This window comes from Bombyx mandarina, chromosome 18 (assembly GCF_030267445.1).
Source record: "Bombyx mandarina strain Sakado chromosome 18, ASM3026744v2".
Taxonomy (NCBI): domain Eukaryota; kingdom Metazoa; phylum Arthropoda; class Insecta; order Lepidoptera; family Bombycidae; genus Bombyx; species Bombyx mandarina.
This window is the reverse complement of record NC_143224.1, coordinates 19920-30885: the sequence shown is the minus strand read 5'-3', so window position 1 is coordinate 30885 and position 10966 is coordinate 19920. Positions and strand designations below refer to the sequence as shown.

The window sequence follows — 10966 nt, the reverse complement described above, 5'->3', positions numbered from 1 at the left end:
GTTTTCGATAGTAGTAGATTGAAATCATTTTGTTAGAAGTTTTGGTTACTTCAGTGAAATATAATTAGGCCAGTTCTGTGTAATTTCTTTCCTTTTTATTTTTTACCACCTAACTCACTTCTGATCGATAGCAAAATTATAAATATAAAAAAGTGTTCATGCAACTTGGTGCACGTTAAAGAAGTGAAGCTTCATTTGCGGTGTGTAGTATTGTGGTTTTATTAATTTTTTATCCTTAATTTAATTTGTAACAGGGAATGCTGTGTATAAGAGAAACGACCTCTTCGCCATTTATATACCTTTATATTTTTAATTATATATTTTAAATTTTGAGTTATCGTAAAGGATAAAATGTGAGGTGCATTCGTATCTAGCGATGCAATAGGGTTCGAATCCCACAGACGGAATACTAATGAAATACGTACTCAACAAATGTTCACGATTGACTTCCACGGTGAAGGAATAACAGCGTGTAATAAAAATCAAACCCGCAAAATTATAGCTTGCGTACTTAATCACTGGTGGTAGGATACCTTCTGAGTCCGCGCAGGTAGGTACCACCACCTTGCCTATTTCTGCCGTGAAGCAGTTCGCAGCAGAATGCGTTTCGGTTTGAAGGGTGGGGCAGCCGTTGTAACTATACTGAAACCTTCGAACTCATATCTCAAGTCGGGTGGCGGCAATTACATTGTATATGTCTAGAGGCTCCGGTAACCACTTCACACCAGGTGGGTTGTGAGCTATTAGCTGTGCTTATAAAATAAATAATAGGTACCTAATAGTTTAAAATAAACGCGCAAGTATGCGACTAGGAGCGTCCGCGCGGGGCCTCATGCAGCGCAACATGACCGGTACACTCACGCTGACCGCGGCTCGTCACGTTAAGGAAAATCATTTTGAATCACAAATATTTATTATCGCCTGTAAGCTATCTGTAGTTATGTGAAGTTCTACTGCCACGCGTTGATGACCCAGCCGAAGTAGCCAGGGTTACCATCGACGTTTCCGTTGTTTCCCCAGAGCAGGCGGTCGCCGTACTTGTCCACGTGCGCGTCCAGCTTCAGACTCTGCCCGTACTCGTGGTTCTCTATGAGTAAGACGTTGCCGGTCTCTAGCACTACAGGCGTCAGCTTCCACAGATGGCGCTTCTCGTTCGAGTTGTTGGAGCCCCACGCTTGCCTGTCTCCGTACCCGTCTACGTTCACGTCCAGCTTCAGGTACATAGTATGTTCAGTGTTCATTATTTTATACAGTAGCTTGTTATTCTCCCATACCGGGATAAGCTTCCAGCTCACTCTGTGACTAGTCTTGTCCTTGCTGTCTCCCCAGGCCAGGCGGTCGTTGTACCTGTCGACATTGGCGTCCAGTTTCAGAGCTTGATTGTAATATCTTCCGATGATTTTCACCCTTTCTTGCTTGGTGATCAATTTTATTTCCGAAGGGAAAAAGTCATTGACTATATCGTGGTGTCCGGCGGACCACAACTTGTCCGCGTATGCGAACACGTTAGGTTCTCGTGCGCGCAAGAGTCTGTCGACCAGCTCCTTGATAACAAAACCGACGTTATCATCTTGCAAGGACTTCGTGATAGTCACTGCCTTATCGTAGTCCCCGGTCGACACGTACTTGAACAGCAGATCCATAAGAAGTTGCTTGTTGAGGAAAGCCACGTGCGAGTCCATCATTGTCGGTTCCTGTAAGTAAGCGGACAGCTCGTAGTCGGGACAGTACAGCAGAAACTTGTTCTTCAGCTCGGCAGCCAGGAGCTTAATACCCTGGGACTCTACCGGCATTCCGTAGATGACGACCATGCCGACGCGCTCGTTAACGATTCTCGTAATGTCTCTGGCGCTGTTCGGAATGATGGGCGCGCTCATGAGCGTCACTATTTTGACCGAGTCATCCTTGATGTAAGCCCGGGTGTCGCAGTCGTTCTCGTCGCGCACCGGGATCCTGTTGGGGATCTTGCGACCCTTGTCGGGCCCGTTGCTGACCTCTTGGTACTGTCGGTTCACGTTGTAGCAGTTGCGGAAGCCAGAATACAGTCCCCCGTTGACGATACTCCCCTCGCCCCAGTAGTCAACATGCTCGATCAGCTCTCCAGTGAAGGGGAGCTTGATCAGCTTGTACTGCCCTATATACGGCAGGTCTGAGTACGGATACTTCAGGTCCACGTTGGTCACGTAGTTGGGGAGCTTGTCCTGTGGATCTATCATCGTGTGCTCCTTCGCTCACTACCGGCAGACAGTATATCGTAGAGTCGTATGTCGGCTGCATGGAGTCGCATCGTTTATATATACATTCGACGTCAACTCTATGCCTTGTATTATTTTATGTTTTAAATGTAATTTGTTGAAAACCACAGCCGCAATGTAACTGGAGCGGTGATAAGAGAATTTAACCTTAAAATGGTGAACTTGAGAAAGGTCAATTGGTTTGATTGCATTTTAACCGATAATATAACTATCGTCTTCACTGATGTCTAATGTTTGCAACTTTTATTGCCTGTCGTCATATGTAAATAAAGCTTAAACATTCATAAGCATCCATCTGAGGTGGAAATGATCTGTACGCAGGGTCATCGCTCGCTGCTCCGTTATATTTGTTATGTGAAGTTATGTGAAGTCGTCGTGGCCTAAGCGATAAGACATCCGGTGCATTCGTGTTGAAACGATGCACCGGTGTTCGAATCTCAGGCGGGTACCAATTTTTCTAATGAAATACGTACTCAACAAATGTTCACGATTGACTTCCACGGTGAAGGAATAACATCGTGTAATAAAAATCAAACCCGCAAAATTGTAATTTGCGTAATTACTGGTGGTAGGACCTCTTGTGAGTCCGCGCGGATAGGTACCACCACCCTGCCTATTTCTGCCGTGAAGCAGTAATGCGTTTCGGTTGGAAGGGTGGGGCAGCCGTTGTAACTATACTGAGACCCTTAGAACTTATATCTCAAGGTGGGTGGCGCATTTACGTTGTAGATGTCTATGGGCTCCAGTAACCACTTAACACCAGGTGGGCTGTGAGATCGTCCACCCATCTAAGCAATAAAAAAAAAAAAAAAAAAAAATTTTTGCGAGGATGAGCTCTTCATCACAATAAGCATGTTGGACTATCAGAACGTATTGCGTCATGGCATAAACTGCTATCGGTTGCAGCGGCAGTGCTTTATTATCATAATAAAACTAATCTGCATCATCCTATTATTATCAGTGTTGTCAGCTGCGCGGCGACTTCCAGGCTACTAACAAGTAGAGAATGTTCGTATGTTCGTGAACCACCAGTACCGGGCGCCGACTTCATATCCGGGAACCGATCCGGTACATGTGTGACAGTAGCCATCACAGAACACAAGATATTTATTGACAGATGCCTGAATCTCGCTTACGACATTTTCAAGACAAGCTTGCATATATACAAGTTCCGAACAACAACGTTCGGACCGTCGCGGCGCGGCGTCGCGTCGGTCCACCGCGCAATATCAGCCGCCCGGTGGAATATCTTCCCTCCGTCATTAAGCTTTCCAAACACGCATACTTGTAATAATATCAATTAGGTAAGCACCAGCGCTACCCGTACACTGTGCCCGCCGCACCAGCAGCCCGCCCGTGTCCCGCAGTGGGGGGAGGGGCGGCCGTCGCACTGGACAGTTGACACTTGAACTATTATAATAAAAACAAACGAACAAACATTTGTTTTTTTATTTTCTTTTTTTTTATTAATATTATTATTATTATTAATTAGCACTTCATTATTATCTAATTATTATAGTATCAGGTTGCGGTTTGTAGTATCGTGTGAAGGCGATAGTGGAGCCCTGGACTTGAGTATATAAGAGGGGTCGTCTCGACACGGCGCACACGCAGCAACACGCGCAGCCTCAATATGACAACCAGTTTCAGTCAGTAAGTATACCCCTACTATTTCTATCTAACATATTATTATAAGCTATGCTATTTTCTGTTAAGTTTACGTGAAGCGCTAGGAGCCTCTCCTGGTGGAGGCAGACCTGTGAACTGGAGTGGGTACAGTCCTCGCGACGAAACAGTAACAGTAACGCGCCCTTTAGCGGTTCCTTCGTGATATCATTCATCACACGTGATTTAATGTATATTGCACAGTTCCCAGGTAAAAACACCGTCAGAGAAAAAATGGGAAGCCGCCTCTGAGCCAGACTACCACACAAATGAGGACCTGTTGTATCCGTACTCCCCAATACCCTACTTCGGTATGTACCACCTCGTGAAGATACCGATTGGTAGAGGGCTGGTACACCACGTCGATTACTGGGGAGAAGGAAAAGTGACTAACCTTGACAGGGTAAGAGGCTTCCGTCGGAGCTACAACGTGAACGAACAGTTTGCGCTCGTCAGTAAGGGCCACGGCAAAGGAAAGCAAATACCCAACAGGATCCCCGTGGTGTCTGTGGACGACAGCGACACTTCCAGTTACATCAGAGACGGCGGCGTTAAAACTGTTACCATCAGCACGGGGCCGATCAGTAAGCGGTGCGCTGCAGACGTCGCCAGGATTGTCAACGCCTCCGAAGGACTCGTCGTTGCCTACGGATATTCTGAAAATTCTGACGACATTCAAAATCTCGAGCGTGAGCTTGGGAAAAAGGGCTTATACTATGGAGCCGGGTACGAACTGCCCGCAGACTTGAAGACCCAGACGGAATTCAGCACAAAAATGGTCTTTGCCGACGCAAGGTCAATCAACGATCACTTGTACAACTTGGTTACGGGCGGCGACTACATCAACGCGGTGAAGACTGTGCGCAGCCTCGACGACAACCAGGGCTCCGGCGTCTGTCGCGACGTCATCTCGCGGCTCGTCTCGCAGGGCATCAAGAACGCCATGTCGTTCGCGTACAAGTTGTGGCACGAGGGCCACAAGGACATCGTCGAAGATTACTTCCCGAGCGAATTCCAACTCATACTCGACCAAAAGAGAGTTAAACTCATCGGCAACCATTACAATCAAGCTCTCAAACTGGATGCTAACGTTGACCGGTACAAAGACCGCCTAACCTGGGGAGATGGAAAAGACTACACCAGCTACCGAGTCAGCTGGCGACTCATCTCTCTTTGGGAAAACAACAACGTCATCTTCAAGATACTGAACACCGAACACGAGATGTACTTGAAACTGGACGTGAACGTGGACAGATACGGCGACAGGAAGACCTGGGGATCGAATGATTCCAGTGAGAAGAGACACACCTGGTATTTATATCCGGTGAAGGTAGGCGACCAACAGCTATTCCTCATTGAGAATCGGGAGTACCGGCAGGGCCTGAAGCTGGACGCGAACGTGGACCGGTACGGGGACCGCCTTGTGTGGGGGAATAACGGGACAGTCGCCGACAACCCCGAGTACTACGGCTTCATAATCCAGCCGTGGCAATGAAACCCTTCTACATCTGACCATGTTACAATAAACTTTATCACTGCATGTCGTGTTGGTTTATTGAGTCTCTACCACCCCGCCTATTTCTGCCGTGAAGCAGTAATCTGTTTCGGTTTGACCAAAACAGTAGTAGGGTACTACCCTCAGTAGTCCCTAAGGATCGAACTCTAAACACCACGTTGCGTCGCCGGTAGACACATAAAAAAATTGAGGTTTACCTGGGAACACGCACACATAAACATACATACATGTGCACATGCACATGATTCACATCTATGTCACTGTAGTAGGACCCCTTCTGAGTCCGCTCGAGTAGGTACCACCACCCTGCCTATTTCTGCCGTAAAGCAGTAATGCGTTTCATTTTGAAGGGCAGGGCAGCCGTTGTAACTATACTGAGACTTTAGAACTTGTGTCTCGGGGTGGGTGGCGCATTTGCGTTCTGGATGTCTATGGGCTCCAGTAACTACTTAACATCAGATGGGCTGTGAGCTCCTCCACCCATCTAAGCAATAAAAAAAAGGCAACCAGTTAAAGCAGTAAAGTTAAACAAAACTAGTGTACTGACCAGCTGACGGCCTCCGCCGCTGCCGATGGAGAGAGGGCCGCCGGAGTCTACGCTGCAGGTGCTGCGACCGTTAGCGCCGGAAACACAGAGGGTGGAGGCAATGATCACAGAGTTTCCAAACGTCCGGGCGCAGACGGAGTTGGTGATGACCTGGAGGCTCACTTGACGTTTTTGTTGGTTGTTGGCTCCCGAAGCAGCTGAGGAAAGAAGATGAGAGCGAAACGGACGAAGGGGAAGAAAATTGTTTCTTTTCCAATACTTCGGACTCAGAAAGTTTTACACCAGAAATTGATCCGTATAAACCTTTTCAGGTTGAAAATTATCACAGGAAGTATCCGGATAATTCCAACAAAAATGAATTTATCGTATTTCTTTCTCATATAGTTGATGATCGCACATTCACTGACAAAGACCGCATGTATCTTTCTCAATGTATTCGCAAACACGGCGTCTCAGGTGTTTTACATTTGAGAACAATCAATAAATTTAAAGTTGGTATTACTTTTGACCTGGCCAATAACGCAAATGTTTTCTTGCAAAATAAGAAGCTATTAGAAGAGCTTCGGTTAAAAGCAAGCATACCGGCCTCCGATACTGAAATTACTGGAGTGTTAACTTCAGTACCAGTAGGATTATCAAATAAAAAAATTTCAACTTTAATAGGTAGCTCTCGAAATATCATTCAGGTTCGTAGGTTTATGCGTAGGGTCAAGAATGACAACGGGTTAGTCACATTTCAACCAACACAGACAGTGGCAGTGACATTTGCTTCTACACAACTCCCACAGTACGTATACTTGGATTCTTGGCGACATGAGGTATCTCAGTATATTAATTATTAATTAATTAATTAATAAGCCTTTATTGCTGTTCTTATTTTTACAAACTATATCAAATTACTTAAACATGCCAAAACTTAAATACTAAGTTCCTTATGGAATTAAATTAAATATCGGCAAACGGTGGTTGTGGTATCGCAGCTTGTCCTTCGACAAAGGCCTCCCTAAAGATTTCCACTGTGTCCTGTCCTTTGCTGTACGCGTCCATGTAGTACCAGCTATTTTTATAATGTCGTCCTCCCATCTTTTAGTCTGTCTACCTCTATTCCTTTTACCATCTCGTGGATACCATTCAGTTATTAAACTGGTCCATTTCTCCTTTTGCTCTCTGATCATATGTCCAGACCATCGCCATTTTAGCTGTTTGTAAGTTGTGTATGCGTTCTTAAAGTTTGTCTTGCTCTTTATGTATTTTAGTTTTATTCGGTCTTTCCTTTTTACGCCTATTGTACTTCTCTCTATTTCGTTTTGACAAATTTTTAATTTGTTTGATAGTTCTTCTGTCAACGCCCAAGTTTGACACCCGTACAGTAAGCATGGAAGAATACACATATTAAATACTTTTCTCTTTTGTTTTATAGGCATGTCTTTATTTTTCATTACTTCGCTTAGCGACCAGAGCCGTTTCCAGGTATTAGCAATTCTTCTTTCTATTTCCTTTTGCATGCAGTCTTCTTGAGATATAAGTTGTCCAAGATATATATATTCTTGTACATATTCTATTACCTCGTCATTTATTTTTATTTCTATATTTGTAGAATTTGACATTATTTTAGTTTTTGTTAAGTTCATTGACAGGCCTGCTTTAATACTTTCATTCGATAGCTGTTGCAACATGCTTTCCAGAGTTTTTGGGCAATCCGAAAACAAAATAATGTCGTCTGCAAAGCGAAGATGACTTAGATTTTCACCATTTATATTTAGTCCCTTTGTCCATTTTAGGTTCCTAAATATCATTTCAAGGACGGCTGAAAATAATTTTGGTGATATAGGGTCTCCTTGGCGTACACCTCTTTTAATAGGGAATTCGTCTCCTGTCGATTCTAGCTTCACTCGAACAGTGCTTTTTGTGTAGATATTTTTAAGTATTCTAATGTATTTTGTTTCGACGCCTTGTGCTTCAAGTGCGTTCCAAATAGAACTGTGTTCTAATGTGTCGAATGCTTTGTCAATGAACCCCAGGTAGTAAGTTTTGTTATATTCTTTAAATTTTTGTAGTATCTGTCTCAAAGCGTGAATGTGATCTATAGTTGAAAAATGTCTACGGAATCCAGCTTGTTCTTTGGGCTGATTTTCTTCAAGGGTATTTGTAATTCTAGAAAGTATAATTTTTGAAAAAACCTTGTAAATATTCGACATCAGGCTAATGGGCCTATAATTTCCTATGTCTCCTTTGTCGCCTTTTTTATGGAGCAATATAATTGTTGATTTAGTCCAATCATCGGGGATGTTTTCCGTGTTAAGTATTTCATTAAATATATCTGTAAGCTTTGGAGCAATCACTGGTAATGTAGTTTTTAGAAGCTCGTTTGTGATGAGATCTGCTCCAGGTGCTTTATCAAGTTTTTGTGTTTTAATTGCTTGCATTGTTTCAATAGTTAGTATTTTCGGTGTCTGCTCTGCATCTGTTGGTATGTTGTATTCTTTTTGAGTTTGTTCAAATCTTTGGCTTGTGTACAAATGGCGGTAATAATCCGTAGCAATCTTTAGTATATCGAGTCTGTTACCTGTCGTTATACCATCCTTCTTCTTCATCCTTGGTATCCGCTCTTTCTTGTGGTTTAGTTCCTTCCTTGCCTTTTTTATTCCTCCTGTTCTTTCTATAAATTTTTCTATTGTAGATAGTTTTTTTGTTTTCCTTTCTTTTCTAAGTTGTTCACTTATCTTTTTGCTTATTTCTGTAATTTTTTGGCGGATTTCTTTACTTTTCTTCTGTTGTATAAGTTCTTTACGTTCTTGCAGCAAATGTTTAGTTATGAGTGATATTTCTTTCTTATTGTTTGTGTTGGTTTTTCTTGTTACAGTTTTTAGTTGGTTGATTAGTCCGTTGTATTTTTCTTCAGTTGAGGTAAGTTCTTTTTTCCCATGTCTGTCTTTCTTTAGTGATGTTTGGAGGTTTTCAAGAAGTAAATCTGTATTGCCTGTATATTCAATAGTGGTACACTTATTGTGAAATTTTCTTAGTTTCTTGGGACGTCTTCCTGTCAGTGTTACCCGAACCATTCTATGGTCTGTGTTGAAATTCAGATTGTTTATTATAGTTATGTTTTGGAAAAGTTTTTGATTGTTAGATAAAATGTAGTCGATTTCGTTCTTATAAAGCCCACTAGGCGAGATCCACGTCCATTTTTTCTGCGGTTTTTTTTTATAAAAGCTATTCAGAATGCTTAATTTGTTTTCAGTTGCAAAGTTTACTAATCTTGTGCCGTTTTTACTTCTGAAGCCAAATCCATATCTTCCTATGATGTATTCTTCTCCATTTTTCTGTGTTCCTATCTGACCATTGAAGTCGCCCATGACAATTTTATTTTTGTGAGCGCTTTCCATAGTACTTTGAAGATCATTATAGAAGTTTTCTATTTTTATTACATCTTCCTTTTTGTCCGATTCAGTTGGAGAATATGCCTGAATAATCGACCATTCTTCATTTTTTCCTTTTACAGATAGTTTGATATTAAGGATTGCAATACGTTCTGAGATTCCTCTGAGCTCTTCTATATTGTCTGCAAGATTTTTCCTGACCATGAATCCAACTCCATATAGTCCAGGCGTCTCGCCTATATAGTGCAATATGTAGTTTCCTCGATCTTGTATGCCCTCACCAAACCGTCTCATTTCACTAATCCCAATAATATCCCATTTTATTTCTTTTACTGCCAGTTCAAATTCTTTAAGTTTTTCTGATGTTCTTAGTGATCGACAGTTGATGGTTGCTATGTGAATATGTTTTGCCTTTATTTCTCTTCTCTTTTCCGTATCTATGATATTCATATCTGAGTGGTTTGAGGTATTTTTATCCATCTTTAGAGGGTCTTGGTCATTTTCCCCCACGAGGACCAGTCGGCTTGGGGGAGAGTGTTTTATATTTGTTAATTTGTTTTTTTGGTTCAGTGTTTGTTTTAGTTTCCGTTCGCCGATAACTGATTGCTATTTTTTATCTGTTAGGTAGGTTGTAAGGGAGTTGGACCGATTCCTCATCAAGTCAAATGCATTCGCTCGGTTGTTCCTCGAAAAGGAGGCAGTTTGTTGTTTCTTTGGCTGTACATTAGTTAGCGGAGAAACTGAAAGTTCCCTTTTTCTATTTTCCTTGGCTTTTGTACCTTCCTTGACTATGAGTTTATCGAATTTTAAGTAGGCGATATTCCCTTTGTTTCGTTCTTCTATCAGTTGTGGTAATAATGCCTTCCTCTTTTCTAGAATTTCTTTCGAGAAGTCCTCCGCGACAAATAGTTCCTTAGATTTTTTTCTATTTTTCAAAACTTCGTTCTTTTTCCATCCACAAGTGAAGGACAAAAGTACAGGTCTCGGTTTGTCGCCTTTGTTTGGTTTTCCAATGCGATAGATTTTGTTTATATCGTAATCCTCTAAGACTAAATTTAATTCCTTTTGGAATTTATTTTTCGCATTTTCTATAAGTTCTCTTGTAGATATTTCCCCTTCTTTCAAACCATATAATATAATGTTGTTGCCTTTCTTGTCTCTTTCTAAAAACTCTATCTTCTTTTCCAAGTTTTCAACTTTAAATATTAACTTTTTGTTTTCCTCTAAGACGAGTTTTAGTTTTTCGTCTATTCTATCCATTATTGTATTGGATATAGAAACGGCTTGGTTCTGCATTTCGATTTTCATTTTTTCAAAAAGAAGTTGGAATTGTTCATCCATTTTTCTGCGTATGATAGAACGTAATTTAGTAGTAATTGGTAGGGATTAGGATATTCACAATGGCAACACTAAACTTTACTGGTAGCCGTCAATGTCAGTTGTCACGTCACTTTGTTTGACAGATCAATAGTGCCAACATTGTAATCGAATGAATTTCTTGAGATCAAATTCCAACCTCAAAATTACTTCGGTTTTCTTCTCAAAATGATGTGAATTCCAGTATTTAGACCGCGAAGATGACTTCCAACACTCTGTGTCACTT

At 41.9% G+C, this 10966-nt stretch overlaps 3 protein-coding genes across 3 annotated transcripts; 1 reads left to right on the top strand and 2 right to left on the bottom strand.

Moving 5' to 3' along the window:
- Nucleotides 1-883: 883 nt before the first annotated feature.
- LOC114244190 (microvitellogenin) lies at nt 884-2252 on the bottom strand. The gene has a single exon (XM_089735043.1). It carries the CDS (start codon nt 2214-2216, stop codon nt 951-953), a length of 1266 nt encoding a protein of 421 aa, XP_089591169.1. The 5' UTR covers nt 2217-2252; the 3' UTR covers nt 884-950.
- Nucleotides 2253-3779: 1527 nt separating this feature from the next.
- LOC114244189 (microvitellogenin-like) lies at nt 3780-5460 on the top strand. Its single transcript, XM_028175918.2, has 2 exons — nt 3780-3908; nt 4125-5460. Exons 1-2 carry the CDS (start codon nt 3889-3891, stop codon nt 5413-5415), a joined length of 1311 nt encoding a protein of 436 aa, XP_028031719.2. The 5' UTR covers nt 3780-3888; the 3' UTR covers nt 5416-5460.
- A 122-nt stretch (nt 5461-5582) lies between these two features.
- Nucleotides 5583-10704, bottom strand: LOC149500912 (uncharacterized). Its single transcript, XM_089734939.1, has 7 exons — nt 10143-10704; nt 9565-9755; nt 9258-9447; nt 7831-8963; nt 6945-7182; nt 5984-6180; nt 5583-5633 (listed from the first exon to the last, which is right to left on the bottom strand). The coding sequence occupies exons 1-7, from the start codon at nt 10702-10704 to the stop codon at nt 5583-5585; spliced, it is 2562 nt and encodes an 853-aa protein (XP_089591065.1).
- Between the last annotated feature and the right edge of the window lie 262 nt (nt 10705-10966).

Bases quoted from the DNA above. Each gene is read 5' to 3' on its own strand.
- LOC114244190 (XM_089735043.1), bottom strand. From the start codon at position 2,216: ATGATAGATCCACAGGACAAGCTCCCCAACTACGTGACCAACGTGGAC.
- LOC114244189 (XM_028175918.2), top strand. From the start codon at position 3,889: ATGACAACCAGTTTCAGTCA. The intron at 3,909-4,124 runs GTAAGTATACCC...TATATTGCACAG, and splicing joins ATGACAACCAGTTTCAGTCA to TTCCCAGGTAAAAACACCGT.
- LOC149500912 (XM_089734939.1), bottom strand. From the start codon at position 10,704: ATGGATGAACAATTCCAACTTCTTTTTGAAAAAATGAAAATCGAAATG. The intron at 9,756-10,142 runs GTACAAAAGCCA...ATATTCACATAG, and splicing joins TAAACTCATAGTCAAGGAAG to CAACCATCAACTGTCGATCA. The intron at 5,634-5,983 runs GTCAGTACACTA...GCGTGTTCCCAG, and splicing joins GCGGCGGAGGCCGTCAGCTG to GTAAACCTCAATTTTTTTAT.